The following is a 25,515-nucleotide window of genomic DNA, read 5'->3' as shown; positions in this document are numbered from 1 at the left end:
ATCAGCTGGTTTCAAATACATTATACCCCCTTATAATACCTCTCGGTAGGTTTTCCTTTAAGATTCTTAAACTAGGACCATTCTAAAGACAGATATAATTAGAAGATTTACCGATCATCTGCTTGACACTGAAAAATCAATAGGCTACCTTGATTTATTATTGTAATTATTTTTTCTGCATAGGCCTATGTGGGAGTCGTAGTAATTTTTTTTCAAATTTTCATCCAGTTAGAAAGCATCTAGAGATTTTCTGTCTTTTAGTTTACACAATAAAAATGTCTTGAACTATTGCAAAGATAGTAAGGAAGCCACAGCTCTTGTACTTGGTTATGGAAAGACATTTAAAGAAATATTGATAGTCTGTTCTATCTTGATGTGTCATTTCCAGTAACATTAATGCAATGGCTGTGTAGACACCTGCATACCAGACAATCACAAAATTGCAGTGCAGCCTGAACAGACTGTTAGAGAAATTACTGATTTTCTTTAAATCTGCTAAGATGATTCAAGGAGTACATTGGCATACACAAAGCTTAATTCCCAAAGAAAGAAACAGATTTCTAAGAGAACACTTCTTTTTCTTATAAAAACAGAGGAATTACAAATAGAGGACTTGATGACAACATATGCTACTATCAAACAGTAGGAAGGGACAGAGTTTTAACTTGGCATAGCACTAAAAATATTTTTAAAACTACCATCCCTTTCCTTAAACCTTATGTAAGTTTTAGATATGGTTTTAGATTGATGAGACATTTGAAGTAGTGAATTGTATATTTTAAACCTGAATCCTTGAGAATATCTTATTAACATACCAGTAGGTGTATTAATAGGCAAAACCATACAGGACATCATTCATCAGTTTCAGCTGAACCACTTCAACCTCAAACATCTCCAGATCAATCTGAACAGTGCCAATTCGGTGAGTCACGAGAATCAAGGCTCTTAAAATTTCAGATAGTTATGCAAAGTGTGTCCATAAAACTGACTTAGTAAAATTCAGTAATCATACAGTTGCTTCACCATCAAATCAGCTGTACTGGCAACCCAGAGCAGTTTGTTTCACAGAGGCCCTGCTTGTGTCTCATTCACCTTACAGGAATGTCAGTGTAGACTACACTACTGTAGTAAAGCTCAAGATAACTTCACTATGGTGAAAACAAGAATTAAATGTGATAATTCTGGTACTCAGGGGAAAATTGGGGGTTTTACTGGCAAGTACTGCTGCTCATTATGTGTGTTCCTACATATCAAGTGAAAGAGCTAAAAATAAAAGCTATTTACAAAATGTGTGTGCCATTAATAGACTGTAAGTCTAGATGTCTGAAAGACATAGAAAAAATCTGGAGCCAGTTATGCAAATGCAGGTTCAGATTTTGTAATCCCTGAGTGTTTCCTAGCACAAACTGAAATGAGGGAAAGAATACTATGCTCTCAGCTTTAGAACGTGAGCCAGAACATTAAAAATTGGGCACAGAGAAACTGCCACTTTGCCATTCACAAGGACTGCACTGGGGTCCCAGAAACTAATAGCATGAGCTTCAGTTAAGGTCAGAGAGCAAACATAAAGAGATGTGAATGGGAAGAAAGACAAGCCTCATATAAATGGAGATGCACCCATGTGCAGCCACAAACATATCATACAATTTGGGAACACGTAAACTGTGCTGGCTGGCAAAACCAAGAACACTACCACTTAACTTACAGAGCTAATTCTAGAATTTGGCACTAAGGAATCACATTTTTTGTGGCTGAAATGCAACCCATACTATTCAGTGAATTATGTATGGAACTCAGATTCAAACTGGTGAGCAGCAGGATGCCCATGTGAGTCACTGGGGTCTGAAGTGTGCCCAGCAGTAACAGGATCAAGTCCTCAATCTATAACAGATGTACTCAAAAGAATAATCTATTGATGCCTGGAGAATTTTTAAGCTAAGTTTACTGTTGTTAACCAGGTGATAACAAGCTGTGCTGGTAAGTGTTATTGGAAGCTGTCATTTTCAGCTGTCATTCTTGCTAACAGAATGCCACATAACAAGATGCAAAATATTTCACATATTTTGCCCACTCAGATTACACCTGCTAGCAGGATAAGCCTACGTAGTTAATTCTACTGTTCAAAGAGTGACCAAATGGAAATCAGAATTTTGTGCAATTTTGAGTATTTCTGGGTTTTGTTTTGCATACGTTTAAGATAAAATTCATTCAGCCTCTGTATCATCAGATGTTTTCTAGGTTAAAAGCAACACAAAAACCCATAAAGCTGTAGCTAAATTGGTTTCCTTAGATTTTTTGCGCATTTTTATTACAATTCAGTATATCTCTAATGTTTTCACACTTTGCAATTAAAATAAAATCTTTTCCAATTTTTAGCTAGCAACAGCTAAATCTACCTTAGCTTAATACAAGTGTAAAATTAAAACTAATGAATTATCACTTTTCTTGTCCTCAGCAAGTAATTTCAGCTTGACAATTAATAATTTGTTGGCCCACATGTAGAGAATCCAGATGTATCATCTAATTATGTAAACACTGGTTAAGAGATTACAAAACCTCTTGAATATCTGATTTTGATTATATTTCACTAGGTCAATAAATATTTGCTTCTCTATCTAATAATCCCATTATCATTTGTAATAAAATGCAAACAGACAGAACACATACCTGTAAATGTCTTCTACATTGGAAACTCATTAAGGAGTAATAAATAAAATAATACATGTTTGCAGTTTTGAGTTTGTCTTTTTCATTTTTTTATGCCTTGCATTTTGTCTGATCATGGCAATATTCAGCATCAGATTTTGATGTTTTTATTTTTTGTGCTGTCAGTGGAGACTCTACAAAGAGTTTTTAAGATGCATCTGTTGAATACTTCTAATTCTTAGAGAAAAAAATGTTTTATACTGAGCCACTCAGTTTGTTTCTATATTCTTTGTAACAATCATATTTCAAATACAGTAATTCCCCAAAGTTTTTCCATTAGTTTTTCTTTGAAAAAAATTGGTGCCAGTTGGAGGAATTATCAGGTACTGAAACGTGGGCATATTTTTGTCTTTCAATCCTAAAAGAATGCCAGTTTACCATCTTAAAGATATCTGCATATACTATAGTCTAGCATCATTGATGTTATCTGAGACTACACTCTGGCTTTATATTTTTTTAGTAACTGCATATTTTTCCTTGATTTGCAACAAAATCAACATAAAATGACCACATAAAATTAAGTGTTCATTCAGTGGCTAACAGTGCATCCAGCACTCCACAGCAGATGTGCTATTAGTGAACTGTTTCATTTAGCAAGGCAAACTTAAAGATATTCAAAATATGAGCTGCTGTGAGTAACAAGCTGGAGTATAATTCCAGTAAGATACATCTTGAAATCATATTTTAACAGCTTGCTAATAAGAACCATTACTAGGAATCAGTTTATTTCTTTTCACAAATATTTTCCAACATCTGAACTGTTAGAATATATAGAAAATAGAAATATACTTGTTATAAGGTCCTGATTACTGCAAAGACTTACTGCTGAGTATAGTCAGTACAGAACATTCTCATTGATTTTCAGCACCTGTGGTAGGCAGGTTCTGTCACAGAGTTCTTGAATAACCTGTGACAAATCACTCATATCACATCTTTTGGTGCTTTAAGATTCACAAAAGAATGTCATGGCCTTAGGTTGGAATGGCATTAGGCAGAGAAATGTCTATCTGTGTATTTAGGCAACCCTATTCCTTTAAAAAAATCCACATGTTCCTTTACATCTATTCTCATTTGCAAAATCAGAACTAAATATATCTTCAGTTTCTCAGTCTGGGTCCAGCTGTCTGTTTGCAGTGTGAGATTTTGGAGGTTTCATACCTGATGCTAGAGCTCTTAAATGTGGGGACTTACACAGGTTTCTTTTAATACATTTTGCTGTTTCCACGGAGACAGTGTCAGGCCCACCACTATTGTGGTTTGTTGTTTGTTAACAAATAGTTTGCAGTCCCCAAGCAATGACAGTTGAGAGCTTGTTTTATTCTAATTTATGTGAAATATTTTGCAGAAATACTACAAAAGGAGAGCACTCTTAAGCTTAATCAGAAAAGACATACTTTAAAACCGTAGGCTTGCACAAAAAAATGCTGGTCCAAAGGACATAACTGTAATACTACATTTATTCAAGTGGAACATGCAAAAAAACCCTCAAATAAACAATGAATAAATTTGTTTCTGAAATGCCTTTTTAGCCTGAGGATTCCAGTAAGATGCTGTCATGGGAGAAAGTATGCAGCTGAGCTTGTCTCCTGCAAAATTCCCCAACATTTCCTGCTGAAGGTATTGTAAAACACAGCTTATTTCTCACTTGAACATTGAAGCTTGTTTAAGAGTAAAGAAAGCCAGTGGTTTATGAACTTACCCAGTATAACACATCTGTCCATCCCTCCATGGTTATACACTGGAACACAGTCAACATTGCAAATGCAAAATTATCAAAGTTGGTTATGCCTCCATTTGGTCCAACCCATCCACCCTTACATTCAGTGCCATTCATGACACACTGACGTCCATTCCCTGAGAATGCACAAGGTGCTGGATCTTCTTCAACAAGTATATCTGAAAATTGACAAAAAAAAAAAAAAAATCTGAACTTTAAGTGAATTCTGGTCAGTTAACTCTGAGTGAAAAATGTTGGAAGGAAAAAAAAAAATTACTGAGCTGCCCCTTGTGGATAGACACCCTTATTGATTTCACTACTGACATTTCAGTTGCACATTTCAGAAATTACAACCTGTTCATAGCATGTTTTAGTTTCAAACCAATTTGCATTTTCAATGTTTGGGAGTTTTTTGGGGTTTTTTTGTTTGGTCAGTTTTGGTTTTTGGTGTTTTTTTCAATTTAATTTATTCTTCCTATAATTGTTAACCTTAATGAAAACTGCTCACAAAGGTTTTAATACTTTGCCCCTGTTCTATATCCAACTCAAATCCCACCATCTTGACAAAAAATTAATCGCTTCAGTCAAAAGTTTCATGGCTTACCTGAATCAATAAGAAAACAAGATTTGTGCATTTTTCCAATAAAAAGTTCCAATCCTATAATAGCATAGATAATGATTACAAACAATACCAAAAGGGCAATATGGAGGAGGGGGACCATGGCTTTTATGATAGAGTTCAGGACAACTTGTAAACCTAAAAGAAAAAAGAAGATACGAGATATGAACCTGACATCAATGTCTTGCCTTCCTGATTCTGCTATAATTACACACTATATGTTATTATACGCAAAATATTCTTGTGACATAAAATACTTCCTAATAATCTAAAACTCTGTCAAAGTCTAATTATTTTCCCTGCTAACAAAGGTTGCATCGTGCAAGCCAATGCTTTAAATTTATCACCAGATTTTATGGGTTTTTGGAAAGACAGGACACATAGTGTGTGGCTCTTGGTTATTGTATATGGCCTTTAAGAAGTTCTGTGCTAGAACCTTAACTTTGGGGCAAACATACACTGAACCAATTACAGAACTGTATTTCTGGTCTGGAGAGATGGATAATAGACAGTTACCTAGGGAAACACATTATCACTTTGAACAAACTTACTTCCTTATGATCTATCCCTCTCAGCATTTTCAAAATGTCCTCGTTTTTCTTTTTTCCTTAAATATTCACTCAATTTTTTGTTTTACCAAAAAAAAGTAAATCCCAGACTAATTGAGCTGCCACACTATCAACGAAAACAGAGTGTGTCTCATATTTATTTTAACAGACTTTCTTCTGACATTTCACAGGACTGCTTCTGTCTTCACTGAAGTTCTTTTGCTAAATATTTACCACCATGATAATTTCCATGTAACAGACTACGATATAATAAACACAGCATCAGTATTCTTTTGAATGTCTTGGAAAGAACTGAATTGTAAGCCATGAAGTTCTTATGCAGCTCAAGTAACTTCAGTCATTAATAATGTATTGAAAGAGAACAAGAAAGATAATCAGGAAATTCAATTGCTTTCTTTAAATAGTATTGTTCTACTTCTTAAGTTTCCTCATTTGTCTGTTAGCTGAGATAAACAGAAAGCATTCATGTGCACTGGAGGGGGCAGGAAATATGAAATGTGTAATGTGCTTTGGCACACACTTACCAACATATAAACCATTTTAGGACCACCTACACTTTCAGATCTGCGAGGTTTTGGAATTAAAAAATCTGAATTTTATTTTCTGGTGTGTTTGCATTTTAACATGTAATTTACATCTATATAAAGCTTCTAAAAAGGAAGCACATCCCCCTGTCTGCTTAGTGAACTGCATAAGAAGATCATACACTGAATGAATTCACAGTCCTTTGTTCAGCTTGAAACAGGATATCGCTCATCTTGAAACTCACTTTATATACATAACCAAATAACAAAAAATCAGCTTTATATTATCTCATTCCTGTTCGTGTCTGGAAGAAGAAAGTTAAATAATCAGACCAGTTAACAGTACTCATTCCAATGGAATTAAATAGAAAAGAGCTTACTGGGCACTCCTGATACAAGCCGGAGAGGTCGCAATACACGAAAGGCTCTTAGGGCTTTGACATCAAAGCCACCAGGTTTGCCACCCGAGTGGCTGCCACCTTCTGTTTCTTTGGTTAATTGTTCCAATATTACACTAAATAATCTAGAAAATGAGATGAAGGGTAAGGTCATCACCATCCATTTACCATGCAATCAAAGGTATTAGGAAATTACTTGAATTGCAGATAATTCTGAAAAGCTGTTCAGCTGCCCAAACAAGAGGTTTACACACTAAAACATGACAGGAGGAGTTATCAACTCCAGGAGTTTCTAATCCCTCCAGAGAGAGAGGATCACACAGTATCAAAGAAATTAGCATTCTACTTGTATACACAATCTGCTATTTTTAAATAAATGAAGCTACTTTGCCAATTCTTTGTTCACAAGTTTTATCTTCAAGGCTGAACATGAAATAGATAACAAGTAGAAACCATCTGTTTTAATTTTGGTGGAATATATGAACTCCAAGTGGCACTGCAGTTCAATATTCTAAATACAGCCAACACAAAAGAGAATATATTAAAAATCATTAGAGTCCAACATTTAATAACAGGGAAGAGATTTGTTTCTAACATAATATATTTAAGGATAAAAACACTCTCAGATGAACCATTTATTGTGTTGCCTTCCTACACTGCAGAAATGAGCAAGTCATTCATCAGAACAGTTTGGAAGAGGTTTGCTTCTCTTTCCCACTTCTAGCAGCAAACCAAAGTGATACAAGTGGTTGAAGTGCAAAGTAATATTAAGTTTATTTTAGCATAGACCATGCCTTTCAGACGCATGGTTTTCCAGACTGCTGCTAGACCATGCAAACCATATTACTCTTTGCACAGCCTGGTGTTCTGCAGTTGAAAAACTGAACTTCCCCAAAAGGACTATTGAGTCAATAGTTTTGCAATCCTGAAAAATTTTTTACACTGGCAAAGGACTCCTGAAATGCGGATGCTTTAGATTCATCAAGGAAAGTTTTCACAACTCTATCATGATGGATATTTTCTGGAAATTTAATAGTTTGCCCAAACTAGGATTCTGCAGACTTTCTCTTCCCCCAGTAAGCAATTGATCTACATCAGTCAATGCCCATCCCTGAGCTGCTTCATTCTCCTCTAGAGTGAAACCCACCCATGAGGGCTACAGATCTGAGAAAAAACACCAGCAACCTACAAACTGCTATAACCACAGAAATTCAGACATTTCATATTTCAGGTCCTGATTCAGCCCTATCATTTAATAGAAGAATAATTCCATGAAAATGAGCTACCTCAAAGATTTCAGAATGACTAACCATGCTCTAAAGGCAGACATGATTAAATATATTTCTCAGTCAAGTCCTGAATTAACAGAAGCTGCTTTCAGTCTGTCAGTTCATACATCATTCAGAAAATTAAAGTGCTACAGCCATAAGAAGGTGCTATGAAGGATTTCTCTACCAAAACCTTATTCTTTCACATAATTCAATGGAAATTATGTAGCATACAGGCAAGTAGTAGATTCCTCTGAAAGCAATTCATACTCTGACTGGTTTCAGAGAAAGTGACAGACAGGAGAAAACATCAGTAATTTATGTCTATAACTCTGTCATTTTACATCTATCCCATACAGCCAATGCAGTATAAAACCACTGATGTCCTTTATTAAAATTAACATTTATTTTCCTGCTCACTTTACCAAAGTTTAGATGCCAAATTTCATTTTGAGGGCAAAGTCTCTATACATACTTCCCTTTCTCTAATGGAGATTTCTTTTGGTATAATTAGGGTTGATTCATTTGGGTGGCTAGAGTTTGTGCAGAGAAAGCACATGAAGCAAATTTCATCTAATACAGGATATCATGGCAGCTCTTTCAAAACTATTCAAATACCTAATGAAATTTCACAGTGAAAGTAGTGAAACAGAATCAGATCCAGAAGTGATTCTATATCCACTTTTAGTCATATATGAAAATCAATTTTTTACTGGCTTCTAAGTATTAATTAAATAAATGGAATCGTGGTTGCTTATGTAGGTTGTGTTCTTCTTCAAAAAAGCAGCAAAAATATTGCTCACAGTTTTGTCAGTGCCTGCTATGTCATGAAAAGTCCATCTTGTGTTCCAGGTAGACTGATAAAAATCTACAGAGTAATTTATATTCCAAAACTTTTGGTTTTGACCTAGGATTTAAATCTTAGTGTGACGATGTAGATATTTGATAAAATGTAGTACTTTTTCTTCATGCTTTGCACAGATTCAGTGTGAGCATCTGACCTAACTAGACTTAGCCTCCAATAATGAGTGTTTTATGAGTTAATGGAAAATTTTTTAGTTATCATGTATTTAGGACACAGCCAAAGATAGAGGTCATGTTAATTAGACTGCTCCAGGGTTACGGTAACTCCATGGTCACTTGACAAAAGGGAAGAGGTTTATCCAAGTGGCTGCCTGGCAAGAGAGTAGAGATTCTTATGTGTGATTGTCTCCACACCTGCTCACCAAGCTTCCCCTTCAGGCACAGAGGCCAATCTGTTGAGAATTACCTGACCTGATGAAAGATCTATTTATGTACAAATTTTAGTCTTGCACCAAAACTGCCAGAATACCAAGCAACTGGCCCAAATACAGTCTTCTCAGTAACATTTACTATCTCTGAATCCAACAGTTACAAGTTGGGCATACATAATAGGTGCCCAAATTTAGTGCTGCTTTACCACAAATTCCTTTACTTTGCATCTTTTTGTTTCCCTTAATATAATGAAGGGCCATAAGAGCAGCACACACTCTAATTTCTGGACCATTTCAATTACAGACAGCCTTCGATATAGTTTGAACCTAAAAATTAAATTAAAATTGCACATTGCATGCCAAGGTCTTCTTTTCAAGCCAGCTGTAACATGCAGTGTTCTACATGGATTATATCCTCCACATTCTAGATCTGCATAACATTCTCCATGTTCCACACAATATTTTGAGTAAGCAAAATTTACAGAACTGGAAATTCCCTTTTTGAATATAATCACCACAATATTTAGGGAACGGGGGAATATATCCCTCAGTTTTAATACCCTAGATACCTGGAGGTAGGATCTTCTAATGAACTAGCACAAACATTGACAAAGTTCCTGACACAAAATATTACTCATCATAATGCAAATGTGGGATGCTCCACTGTTCCATAACCTGCATAAGGCCTGAGTAGTCCCTCCTCTGAGGAACAGGACAAACTCTTCAAGTTTTCCTGTTCCACCAAGGTGTGTAGGGTGGAAAAAGACATTTTTAGTATACTTTCTCCCCCCAGCAAGCCAAAGTCATCTATATCTCAGGCCTTATGTACAGCAGCCTGAAGAGAAATCCAATTTTCCTCAGATCTCAGATAGATCAAGGTACCACTCAGTTGACTCTGTCCCCTGACCACTGCTTCTTCCCTTCAAAACACGTGGCTTCTCCCAGAGGTCTTTGTAAAATAGATGAATGCCACATAAGCACAGTATAATAATGAATAAATGAAATCATGTATGAACCTAAACAGACCAACTTTTATCATATGAAAAGACATCAGGAGTTCACCTTGGAAAAATCAGAACAGTTTCTGCAAGACAAGAAGCAAAGAAAATTTCTTGGCAGAACTCAGAATTCTCTGGGAAATTTTACTATTGAGCAAAACAACCTGCAGCCAAAGGTAACACTGAAATTTTTATAGCTTTGTTTTGAATTTTTCTCTTATACCATGCACATTCTTTTATTCCAAAGGAACAGAAATCAAGAGTAGGCTGTTACTCACAAACAGACCTATATCTCACTGTAAAGAAGATTTTAAAATTTTTTATAAAAAGATAAGTTACTTACCCTACTACTACTATTACAAAATCCAATAAATTCCATCCATTTCTAACATATGCATTGGGATGTAATAATAATCCATATGCTATAATCTTCAAAAATGTTTCAACTGTAAAAATTATCAGGAAGGCATATTCTACTTTTTCCTGTAAAAGACAAAAAAAGTACATTAAAAGACAATATAATTGAACTCATCTCTCACTAGTTAGAATTTGCATTAAGTGGGTAAGCTGTACTGATCATGATTAAGAAAATGCAATATGTGACAGCAGTTTATTTTACATTTTAATTGCATAGCACTTAATGATAGCTGTATTGACAAAGTTATAACTATATAACTGCATTATATTTTCCTGTTTTCACATTCTGTGAGAGTAAAATGCTCTGATTTTGCAAACATGGAAGTATACTGTACCTTTGCTTAAGCAAATAATCCCATCCAGGTCAAAAGGATTCTTTGTATTTAAAATCAGAAAATGCTGTAGAACAGAGTCCTGGAAATATCCCTAAAAGGTATGCAGTGCTATTCTTACTTTCCCTAATAAGGGAGTCTGAAAGAGTGTTACTCCATACTAAGGAGAATCAAAAAGCTATGAGCTGTTTAACAGGGTCTTCACTCAATTTTACACTCTCTTGCAAGTTTTTAATCTTCACTTGGAAATTTACACTGATTTATTACACTGATTACTTCCTTTCAAGTCAGCCACCAGAATTTCTTTAGATCCTCTGAATATACTTGAAAAAAAATTGAAGTTAGTGAATCACCATCTTGTGCATCATTGAAGCTCAAAGTTTAGATTTGTTTCAGTCCTTTAAAAAACATTATTAGTGCCTTCATCTTACCAAAACTCTTAATTTAAATAGAGCTACACATTGAATCTATTTTCCTAGCTAATTGGATAACATTTTTGTGGCTTCTGTCTATAACAGCATATTTGATGTTGCTAAACTGTAAAGGTCACTGCTATCAACACTACTCAATTAATATGTTCATTCTTTTTACCTTCAGAAATCATAATTTCATAACTTTGTTTAATACTTTGTTTCACTATCTGTTGCTATGCAAATACTAGAGCCAAGAATAAAAGACAGAGAAGTATTCATTTTTTAAAAATATGTTCAGGAACACATGATAGTGCTCACCTCTCACACACATTAAATGTATGGACTTTAACTGCTCAGTAAGGATTACAATCTCTATCCTGTACTCACATCCAGCACAGACATTACACACAAAACTTTTCCCTCTCTTTAAATACACCTCACAAACACGGTAAAGGTTCACCCAGAGCAGCTTCTCCTCAGCTGTGTTATGTTGTGCATGAGATCTTCCAGCATCAGTGAAACTGATGGACATCCTCCTCCTCTCCTTACACTTCCTAATACTTACTTCCAAATTGTCTCTTCCACTTACCTGTTAATTTATCACCAAGAAACTGGAACAATTACTAGATAACAAGATTGAAGTGGCCTCACAGAAAAATGCAAATGCCAAAAGCCATCAGATTTCTTTCGCTAGAGAGCACCACAAGGGTTATGAATTATCATTTCTTTGAATAATACCACAAGAACGTTAAATTCATGCAAATCCTATCCTGTACACAGTTCTCAACAATAACTGTGTCTGTTTTCCTACATATAACTAAGTCTGCAGCCTGGATGTAGGGAGACAAATAATGCAAAACAACATAAGGAAGAAAAAAAATTATGGTTGGCATTTGCTATAGGCAAAATATATCTCCAAATCATAGAGGTAAAATGTGAGACAAAAATTTCAACAGTTTCTTTACATAAAGGAACATCAGGCACAGAACAGGGTGGGATCTCCTAGGCCAGTGTGACCTCTTGGGCAACCATGTCCAGTGTCTCATTATTACAGGCAAATAAGTAACACAATTCCAGCCAGCAAACTACCAGATTCCATACTAAAAGGCACCTTTGCCCTACACTGTTCCCCTTCAAAGAGTGTTCTAAAGCTCTTTACAGGCCATTGTTTTGTTTTCAATAGGTAGGCAGCCACAGATGTTCTAACACAAACTGGAGACTTGACAGCCTGCTGTTCCTCAGGAAGATACTGGCAGTTCCTTCTCAAGCTTTTGCATCTTCTTGCCAATCACTATGGACATCCAATTTTGCCTTTGCAACCACAGTACATCTTTAGGCCATTCACCACCTTGCATGCTCAGAGATTAAACAACCATTACTCAAGAGTAAATAAAGCTTAATCTATCACACCATTGTCAGTATTATTGAATGAGCTGCAGAGGTAGAGTTGAAATGTAAAGCAGTAAGAGAGAATTTTAAAAAACACAGTGAAAACTGCAGTTCTAGCAGTTTGTGATGCACACAATTATTTGCTTTCTTTTCTCTGTACTGCAGAAAACTATCCCTAAGCATCTTAAGTAGTCAAAATTAGTTGAGATCTTTTAAGTGAATATTCCATTGAAAATGGAAGTAGGAACACTAAGAAATAAAACAACCAAACAAAAGTTATGAAATACCTAAGACTGCATGTCTGAAAAACAAAATCTGTATTAAAACTGATAAAACAACTTTGGCTTTAAGAAATTACAGAGATTGACTTAGAAACTGTACATAATTTCTCGTATCTTTTATTAAATTTACTTCTATATTGTATCACAAAAGTAGCAGAGAGAAAAACCTGATAGCTGAATATCTAAAGACACAGAGAACAAAAATATTTCAGTGTTATTAAGGACCTAATCCTATTGCTGTATAGATTAATAGTAATTTGTTCACTGATTTGATTCTACACAGAGCTAGGTCATCCCTCCCTACAGGGGTCTGATTCTTCTAACGTTGTCTAACACCTTTGTTAATGCTTCTCCAAGCCTTCAAGTCTCAGCAGAATGATAAGGTAAATTGCCTTTATGATAGAGAGATCAATGAGCTCTTTGATACTGATCGTAGAGTTCAAAAGAAAGGCTACCCTTATCCACCAAGTTTCAGGACATCATTAGAACTTCCTTTTCACAGCCAAGAAGTGCATTTTCTTTCTTATTTTAAGTAAATCAGCTTAGCAAAAACCCTGTTACTCCGGAAAAAAATAAAATCCTTTTTTTACTGCATTCTAGCCAGATGGTGTACAGTCATCATTTATTATTTTCATATTTTAAAAAGCTCTGAAAGAAATAGGGGAAACTACTGTTACATCTTGTGATATGATGCACCACGACTCTGCATTTAACTTAACATGTCTCAAGGTAATTGTTTCAAAATAAATAGCCAAAAATTTGCAAAACATTAATCTATTATGCTACATAACTAAGTCTTCTGATATGAATTTATACCCCCTGGACATCAGAGACCCAAATTAATTCTTAATCCTTTTTTGCATCCAGAGTGACAGAAATGTGTCAGAGTAAAATCTGCTTGGTAAGTTAAGTGATTTAATTTAAGAGAAGTAAACAAACAGAACAACTTCTTTCAGTTTACACATACAAAAAAATCAAAATCTTTGACATTACAGATCTGGGGACTGCTGATCAAACATGTGCTAATAAATAAAATGTGTTACTGATGCCCTGACAATATACAAAGCCATTTATCTTGCTGACTAACAGCCATTCTTCCAAGCCATATCACTGGAAAAGCACAGCATTTATCAAACAAAAAACGTAACTGAGAGTTTGAAGTTTCAAAACATAATGATTTAATTTTTCACTTCATGTACTTCCATTCCCCTGAAAATTATTTGTGAGCTGCACCACACTAATATTAGAAAAAAATAAAGTAAACCTCTCTATTCTGACATGTGGAAAATGTTATAGCAGTTTACCAGTACAGAAAATGAAACAAAAATTAAATCCATATACCTACTACAAATAGGAGAACTAAACTTTGTGTTCTTAAAGAAAATAACTAATTCCCTAGACATGGAAATTACTCTCCCTTTATCAGAAGAATTACAACTACTCATCAGTCAAGAATCTGGTGACAGCTATTGAGTTCACAATGTCTTTAGGTACGAAATAGCAAACAAGGAAAGGCGAGTTTGGAAAACAACGCTGTCAGGATTTTTCTTCTGCTCGGTGCAATTATGTTGCTTTTTTCTGATCAGTCCTGATCCACCTGTGGGAATACAGCTACTGCTCTCATCTATGTCTGCATTAGTGTTCTTTTAAGTGCAGCTTTCACTTTCTGACAGGGGAGCACTGCAGCAACTTAAAACAAATGTAATCACATACCTATAATATGTATTTAATTTTGGTTTCTAGCTGAATAGTACCATTACTGCCTAAATAGTAATTGCTGCACAAAAATGCACCCCATCATGATTTATGTGCTAAAGAAGAATGTTTTATGAAGCCACGGACCAAGATCTGAGCAGTTCTTTCCAAAATTCAGAAATTGATAAGTGATTAGTTGGAAAAGTACTAATGTGACTGAGCTGCTTTCATAAATTGGGCATTTATGCATCAGAAACCTGTTCTGGGAAACAATGAGAAAATGCTTCCCTAACTTTATGACACTATCCAGCCACCACAGTCCAAATATACAAAAAAGTATGAAATTCAGCTTTTGTTGTGAAAATCTTGAAGAATAAAACAGGTTTATACACCGTACATTTTTACACTGGCTCACAGGCATGCAGGGCAATTGCAGGAAGGAATTCACCATTAGGCCTAGAAGTAGCACCAGGGAAGATTTTAACTAGATATTAGGAAGAATTTATTTATTGAAAAAGTAGTTAGACACTGGAACAGGCTGTCCAGGAATGTGGTGAAATCCCTGGAGATATTAAGAAACCATGTAGATGTGGCACTCAGGACGTGCTCAATTGGGCTTGGTGTTTTTTCTGGGTTGACACTTGCACTCTGTGATCTTGGAGGATTTTCCAACCATGACAATGCTGTGATTCTGGTGATAAGGCCAAATGTTTCCAAAGAGGACACAAAATATTTTTATCTTTGAACTGAGAAGTCACAGTTATTTGGTACAGCCCCTGGTAATACTTTTCACACTCTCCATCTTATCCCAAACACTGAGCACAACAAATAAACAAAATGGGTGTGCAAGTGCCACTGAAGTGTAATTAAGACTCAGAGTAAGTTAGTTTCTTAAATTACCTTTTATGTTGATGTAGGCTGAAGTAGCATTTGAATAACTTACATCACTGGAATAGTATTTCATCCTTCAAAGAGAAAACTAGGTAGCAGAAATGTCTATGCTTTCATCTGACAGATTCTGGGAGCCAGAGATAGATGAATAAGTAGATCATATTTAACACTTGACTTTTTTTCATTATTTCCTGTAACCACAACTTCTAAATGTACTGTAGATCTGTATTTCATCTTTGAGTGTGATTGCTTCTCATGTCTGTAAAAATTTATTTTCTACTTTATCTTGCAAGTAACACAGTTATGGAGATACAGTTAAATACTTCAGGTCTGTAAATATGCATTTGTACAGACAGGAAAATGTTGCACCCAAATAATTTTTCATACTGATTGCAGACATTTGTGTGGATCTCTGCTAGTTTTATTCATACAAAAACTCTTAGTACATAAGCTTAAAAAGTATTTTCCATTGTTAAATAGGAAAAACCCAAGTTAGTTGTCTAGTTCTCATACTATTTTTACACAGGACTATTTTGGCTCCATACAGAGCTCTGCTAGGTGGAAACAACACACATACCTACTCAGTCTGTACATCATTAAGTACACTATTCCCCCCCAATACATTCCTTTAAAGGTGCATACTCTTCTTCTGCTTCATATTGTTCTGAAGGAGCAAAGTAAATGGCATGATTTTGGACCTTTGCTCATATATTACTAGAATGGTAACAGACACCCCCTCTTCACATTTCTTTACTATCTACTGACCAATTATCAACAAAGGGACAGTGAACACATCACTCTGCAGTGACCAAATACTTGCAAGGTGTGGAAATGCTAATAGGCATCAACCTGTGAGCTTCCATCTGAAATCCATGTAACTCCTATTCAAGACTGAGCACAGTATGCCAAGGAATCTGTATTGCACAACAGAAAGCAGGCAGTAAAGAAGGTAACTGGAATAGAATCCAAATTACTCAAGTCTTTTTCTGCCACTCTATCAACTTTTCATTCATAATTCTATAATGTTACTATACTGTGCTTTAAGAATGTCAAAGACTCAAAAATACAACATGAAAAGATTGGTTTTGTAGTTTTGTTCTACACTGATAGTGTCAGCTCAGAAACACGAAGACACATTCATTAAATAGGTTTTATTTGCCCTGGCTTTATCCATCTGATTGCAAATCTAATTTCCACTTTGATTACAAAAGAACCAGATAAAACAAAGAGAATATTTTCATTACAGTTCTGTACTCATTAATCTGTCGGATACACGACTACAGTAGCTCTTTGCTTTTGCTGGTTTAAAAACTACAGAATGATTTGTTAAATACCTATCCAGTGGGACACTCTGCTTTTCTAAATAACTTTAGCACGAATGAAGCTTTTATTATGTAAGGCTAAATAAATTTGTGCTAATTAGTTTACTAGGTTTTGGGGTTTTGACTTTGGTGAAGAAGCTTAAAAAAATCCCCACGAATAAGGCTTTCAAACACTGAGACACACAAATCTGTACCATATGCCCTCATCTGAAGTCTCAGAATATGGAGACCTATTGAATTATTGGAACTTTTCTAATCATTCTTCTTGAGTTTTAAATAGAAAACCCTAGACCAGCTGTCAGCTGGGGAGCTGTGTCCTACACCTATGGTCTACTACTGCCTCCTGCAAGCCAGCAAGATGAAGAACAGAACAGTTCCTTCAGATCTGCTTTTGTAGAGCAGTCAACTTCCATGATGAGGATCAGGTCTTCTGTAGCAAGCCAGGCTACAGTAATAAAGTATTACAAAAAATAAAAAAGGGCTTTAAAATTAACTAGAGAACATGAATCCCTTATACTGGGATAGCAATCTTAAGACATTTGTTCCAAGAAATGTGTTCAGTTCTCAATGTTTTGTTTTATATTTCCTAACATCAGACTGACTAGAATTTCACATAGAAGATACTGACTGCAATATATGATGGGGATATAATACTCCTATACTGATCTACCATCTCTTCGGAATTTTTTTCTTAAAAAAACAATTTCTTAACTACTCAGATACACAGTAATTTACTTTATGTTTCTTAGTAGATAACGTGGTACTGCACTATAAAAGATAACACTCAAATAAGTCCAGGAAGACTGAATTACTTATGAGCGAACAACCTGCCAGAGCATTAGAAGTCAAACTATAAAAATGTCAACAGCAATGCTGTTAACAAAATGAACTTTTAACTATAGGAAAGGGCAGGATAGAATACTCCTTGTAGACACTGTTCAGAGCAACAATCTGAAGAACATAAAAAATGCATTTATTCAAAGTGACAGGAGAATAGTCTGCAATATCCAAGGAAATGTTAAGCACAACTTCATCCTTGATTGTGTCAGTTTGCTGAACAAGTTCTTCCCAGTACTTTCTTTATACTGTGGTTGGTTTTACAGAATGGTTTAAGAGCCTATTTAAAAACATTTTGTTTCCACAATTAAAAAAATAATCAAAGCCTTTCCAGTGATAAAAGTCTTTGTTATGAAATATCTTGTAGTAGATTCCTTGACATGTAAAACTTAATTTGAATGCAAAAACTGGTATTTCCCTGCAGCAGAGTGCATAGAGAGTCCCCTATTTTGTGTGTGCCCAGTCAGTATTTGGGTAACTATGAAAGGGAAGCCCTCTACAGTTCTTTCAACTCAAACAGAAGGCTCAAAGAACATGAGAAAATTTCATTATGTTTTGATGGTCAGATTGTTCAGGTTGTTCCATAACCAAAGAAAATGCAGATGTGCCATGACATCATTCAATGGAAACTCTGTGCTCCCCAAAGTAAAATCACAGTAGCCTGGCCATACATATCCAGCAAACATAGAGCATGAAAAGAAATAGTTAGAGGTAGAAAAAAGAAATAGTTAGAGGTAGAACGGCTCCCTGTAAGTATCACTGAGGTCCAAGAAACATTAAAAAAAAAAAAAAAAAAATAGCACAGCTAAAACATCAGTGTGTACTCAGTCCAGAAACAAGATTGTTGTTCTACCTGTTTTGATTTTAGCTGTACTCAGGTACAAGACTGGTCCACTCTTCTGGGAATTAATATTAAAAATTAAAACATATTTAACTTGGTTCTAAAAAGAGCATCATCATGAAGCCTTACTCTTTTTTTCATTCTAATCACAATAGAAAAGCATTCAACAAATATAACAATAAATGTACTAATTTTGAAAGAAATAAACACATGGGATACTACTGATATTCATGCCTAAAGTATCAGGAAAACTTGCCACAGTAAAAGCAAATCTATAAGAAACAGAATAAAGTTGAAAAAAAATTTTTGTTCTTCATTCATTATCGAGTACAACTTCTTTAAATCTAAAATAATGTTTTCTGACAAAGATATCAAAAAAATCTTCGTCTACATAATGGCAAAAAAATTAGATTTTATAAAATAACTTCACTTCCTACGATCTATAGATCAAACCTGGCTGATAAAAATATTCAATTTCTGATAGAAAAGAAAACATGAGTCTGCCTGAAGCCAAATTTCTTTCTTCTCAGCAGATGAGTCAGTTTTCCTTCTATCTTGCAGATTACTAACATGAGTTAGTGCCCCTCCAGTGACTGCTACAATTAAAGTTCCAAATGCTGCAAACAATTATGCCTGCTTTTTTTCATCTCATAGCCAGCCATAATAGTAAAGCAGGACACTCAGAAGTCTCAGGCACTTTTCAGTGCATCCTTGCAATTTCAGACTTACAATGCAATTCCTGTGCTTGGCAGACTGGGAGATGAATTTAGGTTTTGATTTTCTTGCTTCGTTTTCTACTTCCCCACACAGAACTGCACTACTCCCAAACTGCATTTAAGTCTTTTTTCTTTATTACTCTATCTTGGAGATCGGTTCTGATTTCTAGAAAACTTACTGTCTGCAATAATCTCCCCATAACTGCTCTGTTACCATTTTAAGTTCAATTCCATTACCACTGTCAGACTGTTTGAATACACCAACCCCTGCTCAGTGAGATTGGCCCTTACTGCATGGTCAGGTACCATTACTACATTTCAGTGAAAGAACAGCAGAAAAGAAATACAATTAAATTAGTTGTGAAGTTTCTCTTTGGTTTAATGGCATAAACCAACATTTTTTTAAAATATACCCAAATTTCTGAATAGCATGCTATCATGAGGCATGAGAAACTGTTAACTCATCCTTCTTTTTCCATGCAGGCAGGATTGTAAGGATTGGTCCACAAATTCCTTTTTTGTGATTTAACCTGTTCCAAACCACTTATTTCATCTCTCTGGTGTTAAACTTGCCACTTAAAAGAGTGGAGATACTCAGATCAGCTCCTAAATCTTCTCTGTTGCACAAATAAAACAAAAAAGAATCTTTGTCACTTCTAGGGAACTTGAATGTCTAAGTGAGGGTATTTCACAGCCATAATAGCTAATTTAAAAATGCTATTAGACTCCCACTGTTTCAGTGATTTACAAGAAAAGCTCTCAAGATTTTATGATTCAATTTTGGGTTTCAATAACTGTGAAAATTAAAATACAAATCTTTGCACCTAAATGGACTGAAAGTTTCTAACATACAGAAATAAGCTTACACTGCATAGTACTTTTTTAATAGTTACTGATACCTTTACAAATATTATTACCATCCACAACTGAAACATTGAATGTCCAGTGAATATATTGGCAAAACTGACTTAGGTTTGAAAACTAGACCTTAACATGGGATGAACACTAAAAGCAATTCACCCTACACAGCCTTAATTCAGAGTCACTTGAGGATAAGTAAATATCATGTGTTGTTTTCCTTTGCTAACTGGCAATTTTATTGCAAGTTTTCTAGCATGCTTCCACACTACCAGTCCCTTGAATTTGAAAAGGCCTTCATCTTTGCAGAAAAAATGCCCAATAATCTGCAAATCAAGTTCTCCAAGAGAAACAAAATGCATTAATTAAATCTATTTCTTTTCCTTAGTGCTATTTCTAACTTATGATTTGCCAAAGGCACTGTTTTACTCATGTTTCGATGGAATACTTAGCACAGCGTGAAATAGATGGCATCTCCTCTGTAGCAAAAGTGAAAGGTTGACTTCTGCCCTGGGCATCTTTTATTTTCTGTGAAAGCTTAGAGGTAGAAAGTGAAGCATGATAATTGAACCTTGAAGGAAAAAGTAGTGACATTATAACAACTCCTTCTGCCAAGTGATAAATATCCTGGTGTTGCGATATATTTAATTTATAATGATTAATTTACAGTATTAATAAACATTAAAGTGACTACACCATAGCAAAAGGAATATGCTGTAAACCCCACTTATCATAGCTCCAAGTAGAAGGTGCATATTAGTATCTGACAAAAAAATGGATAATTCATATATTTTAAAAAAACCTCAGCATATATATTTATTATACATGGCATATTAAAAAGGTGGTTTTCATCTTGTGCCCTGCCTAAAGCATAAACCTGAAAGTGCCAGTGGAAATAATAAATGATGTAATAGAAGTCTGTGAAACCTGAGGCATAATGTATCGTAGTCAGGATCCAGTGGCTTTGCTCAAGTGACGTACACCCTTGCACTCAAAACTTTTGCCTTTTTCTCCTTTGGTTAACGCTATCAAAGCAGCAGTCTCCTAGTGAGGTGTGTCAGAACTAATGTAGCTGAATGTAGTTCACTGTAATTGAAAGTAATTCATGCTGTCACATTTACTGTAACGAGAGGTCACATCTCAAGGGCCATAAATGTTGTTCACATTAATCGTAACTGACACCTTCCTCCTCCTTCAGGGAAATTCAGCCATATTACATAGCTTAGTTCACATCCTTCTTAAGCATATGAACTTCTTTGCTTGCAGTTTTTTTGTTGTCTGCTTTACGTTGGGTGTTTGATGTTTGTTTAGAAAAGTGAGTAAAAGGCCAGTAACAAATTCTGCCTTGTATGGTATTAAAATATAGTCACCTGACAGAAAAGCAGCACCAAGAAATTGTTCTGGAAAACCTGAGTGGTTTATGTTTCTTCAAATGTTCTAAAGGTTTGGGCTTTTTGTACATCACAAAAATCAGTCTGGCAGGTTTAGGGTTAAGAGAATGTATTAATGTCAGTAAATTTAGATTTACATCATCCCAATTTATTTCTTGATTCTTTGCTGCACTCTATACCAGAAGAGTTGAAAGCATTTAGATAACATGCAAAGTCCAGGGACCCAATCCTGCAATAATGAATGTCCTGTTCACCCTACTTGAAGTCTGTTCCCACATCTCACCCCTCTGGTGTTTAGAAACTCTTCTACTCTCTCATGTAACTTCACTCACAGCTAGTGGATACCCAGTGTTCTTGTTCTAACACTATCCTTTAGACTAAGCACCTTTTCTCTCCCCCTCATGTTTCCCCATGTTTGTCTCTCATTTTTCAGTTTTCCCAACTGAGAAGTGTCATGCTGTTTCAGTTCCCTCTTACAAAATAAGTTTTCTTTACAGTCATCCTATTATCCCTTCCTCTGCACCTATTTATTTGAATTGATCTAAAAGAGGATGATCAATTCACCCTCTGTCAGAAAGCAATTTCCACACTGTGACAAAGTATGCACATAAATCTGTTATGTAACTTTAAAACATGCGTTTCTTCTGTGTCTCTTTCACTGAATCTCCCTAAACTCCCTTTCCTAAACTTCAAATTCCTACTTTAGAGTCAGTTGTCTCCACTTTAACTCCGAAGAACCAACATTAGATTTTCTAATCAAATTCAATCAAAAATTTTTAAGCTAATTTTTAAAGGACCCCAGGTTTTCATTTCAGTTAGGGCACCTTAACCATCTCTCCTTTCTATGTAACATATGGAGCTTCCTAACTTTTCACCCATGAGGAGTTCCTGTTGAGGGGACCCTTAAAACATACATGAGTTTTCTTAGAAAAAGATGATTCTTGTTTGTTTGTATTTTTGTTGTCTTTTCCCATGTTACATAAGCTATGATGATGCCTGCATTGTCATGTATTCATCATGTCTAGGGTGAATAATATTCTCTTTTAAGCCAAAAGGAGCAGGGTTGAATCCAGTATTTGGCAAGTATCCAGAAATACTTCATTGTAGTAATGTTTTCTTTGGATGAAACACGTTGAACAAATGCAAAGCCTTTTTACTATTGTTACAAAATATGGTTAGATTAGGTCTTCAGGGTATATACTTGTCATTTAGATTCTGTGACAGCTGAGAGAAGAGCAAGCAGAAGTTAGCCATGCAATCAGCACTAGAGATTATTGAAAAAAAAAAAAACAACACATTTCTGATAAAAATAGTTCATATTAAAAGGAAGAATGATTTTTTTAACCTTTGCCATAACCCAGAATATATACAAAAGCATGATTATCGAGGACTATGCTATGTAACTATTTTCATGTTTTCTGTACCACGTACTGACACAGAATGGAAATTGTTTTCTACCTACTGAATAAGCATAACCCTTCACATTAGCTTGCTTTTCCTAAAAACAATACTACAGACACCTCCATTTTACTTCTTAGTCAAGCTGAAAGGCAATGTGAAAAGCAGACTATGGATTATTGCAATTATTATCCCATGTAGGAATCAAGAATACTGGAGTACTCAATGTTTTATGCCTTAGGTTTTAGTACATTACATAAGAAAGGGAAGTACAGATGTGTTATCAAACAAGATTAAATCACAGGGAGTATTTTAATTTCTGGAGAGTTGTATGTTGAGATACCAACCATTCTTCCCTCTGGAAAAGCATAAAATGTCCTAAGAAAAGGCTGAGATAATTTAGTTCAGCTGCTGGGTGATCCAGGGTATTTTCCTGATGAAACCCCCTAGCTGCTGGCCATGCAGAACGCTGCTTTCTTGGAGGCCCTGGGAAGCTACAAGTTAGATAAAGCCTCAAGTCAAGCAGCAAAATATTACTAAAGTGATGGGACAATAACATTCATTTAGTGTGCTGATGATAGAAACTGATAAATCTTCTTTACCTCCTTAACATCACTTTGTCCCCGAGATTCACCAGATTCCACAGAACTTCAGTGCAAATTATTTTTGTTAAAAAAAAAAAATGCGAATTTGCTTATATTGATTGCATTTTCCTGTGTTTCTCTCATTAATGAAGATATTTGCTCTAAACTGAAGAAAGATATTCTGCATTCACATCATGTCACATAAACTACCAGTAAGCTTTGATCATGTTTGTTCAATTAGTTGAACTGACCCAATAGTAATCAATACACAGATATACTACGAACACAGTGGTATTAAGGACAGATGCACAGAGGTATATACACATTATATTTATTTATATTTTTAGCTATTTATTTTTTATTTATAGTGCTAATTAAGAAAGTGACCACAGCAAAAACAAGTAGGTGAGTGTCAGCTGAATCTAGCTGATTACTCATAGCCTTAAACTTGTAGCAGCAAGACGTCAGCACAGGTGAGTAACCTGCAATCTGTAGAGTGAAGTGGCTGACACTGCAGCTGCACTTATCTTCATGGCCAAGCTAACTTTCAATTTTCTCCATGTATTCTGTATTTAAACCTCCAGCTGCAGTGCATATGAGCTAGACATAGCAGTTTGTTAGCACCATAAACACTGGTACTGGCTGGCAAATAAATCTGATAAATGACAGTATTCTAGCTGAGGTCTCTACTCCAGCATCTAGGAATCGTATGCAGAATGCACAGTCCCCATCTCCTACCAACATATGGGCAGTGATTAAAACAGGCACTACAACAGGAGACCTGAAATCATCCCAGTACCACTCTGCTGGGGCCAGGACAGCTAAAAGACTGCCATCTGCAAATCCTACACACATTTCACTTCCTTCAACATTTTATGGTAGCTTACAGTCTATTGTATATTGTAATATAGCCTGTATATATACAACCTTGGCACAGTAGAGAATGGAAAGTGCAACAGTATTTTAGATTTGTAACTGGTAGCAACTCCTTGCTGTAGCATGTTCTGAGAAGTGGGGAGAAAGTGAAATTTCACACCAATCCCCTCTATTTAGGCTTACTCTCAAATACACCTACAGCACAGTTCAAGGATAGAAAATACTCTCCAGTCCTTCAAAAATAAAGTAGGTCAGTATGACCTGGTTGGATTTCATGATGTTTTTATGTCAGCCAACTACTGCAGACTGCAAGGGAGAAAATTACAATATATACCCAACAGAAGCATTTCATGTGTTTTCTGTATCACTACATATAGAGACAAAGCAAGCATATGTAAGGAACCAAAAATGTAAATGCAGAGCTTTTATTAACATCTAAATAATTCCTGCTCCAATACTAACCTAGAGATTTCTCCTTGACACATTAGTGCAGACAAATGTTTAAGAGGTAAAATTTTAATTCCTTTTCTTTTCTTCCAATTATACTGAATATCTTTTCCCCCCAAAACCAAAAAGATAAAAAATAAGCCTTTTTTCTCCTCTCATGAGATGGCAGCTTCCATATGATGTTAATATTACAACTACAACTATATCACTGACACTCAAAGATTTGCATGAAATGTTTTTCAGTAGGAAAATGAAATTAAGGCACAAAGTTTGAAAATGTTTATGTATTTATGAACATAAATACAGAAAGCTCATGAAAGGAAAGATTAGCAGAAGAGTAAAACTTTAAAACATAGATGAAGAGTAGGTTATAATAGGATATAAACCCTTTCACCTTCCAAACATTCTTTTAACAAATTGGATTCTTTGAGTGTTCTTCTGCAGCTTGTGGTACAGTCAACTGGTACATAAAGAGCAGATTCTACCATGAGTGTGTCCACACAAACAGTGAGACAATCTGGCAGAAACAGGGAAAAAGCTAAAAATAACTTTTCCCTGGACTGAACTGCAAATGAATTTATTTTCTACATCATAAATATTACTTAAGTTTAGAGACTGTACTTGTGCAAAGATTACACCTATCATAACTTGAAGTCAGTATTCAGTAGAGATGAAAAAACTCAATTATATCACCTGTCATATAAATAAAGGAACATAAAAACACTACAGAAAGGAACAACTTTGTAAATCAATTTTTTTTCTATCTTCTGTTCTACCAAGCATGAAACCAGAA

The 25,515-nt window shown here is 35.3% G+C and overlaps 1 protein-coding gene across 18 annotated transcripts in view; it reads right to left on the bottom strand.

The window, feature by feature from the left end:
- CACNA1D (calcium voltage-gated channel subunit alpha1 D) overlaps nucleotides 1–25,515 on the bottom strand; it is a 164,881-nt gene that overhangs the window by 97,165 nt on the left and 42,201 nt on the right. For 17 of the 18 annotated variants that reach the window (XM_071755807.1, XM_071755816.1, XM_071755808.1 and 14 more), the window contains exons 4-7: nucleotides 10,378–10,517; nucleotides 6,516–6,658; nucleotides 5,028–5,180; nucleotides 4,406–4,602 (exon numbers count right to left, since the gene is read on the bottom strand). In XM_071755807.1, the coding sequence (XP_071611908.1) occupies nucleotides 4,406–4,602; nucleotides 5,028–5,180; nucleotides 6,516–6,658; nucleotides 10,378–10,517 (633 nt within the window). Of the gene's footprint in view, nucleotides 1–4,405; nucleotides 4,603–5,027; nucleotides 5,181–6,515; nucleotides 6,659–10,377; nucleotides 10,518–25,515 lie in introns of those variants that run through there. The other variant, XM_071755821.1, reaches the window with a different exon arrangement.

Source organism: Heliangelus exortis, chromosome 12 (genome assembly GCF_036169615.1).
Source record: "Heliangelus exortis chromosome 12, bHelExo1.hap1, whole genome shotgun sequence".
NCBI classification, from domain to species: domain Eukaryota; kingdom Metazoa; phylum Chordata; class Aves; order Apodiformes; family Trochilidae; genus Heliangelus; species Heliangelus exortis.
This window is presented reverse-complemented; position numbering and strand designations above follow the sequence as displayed.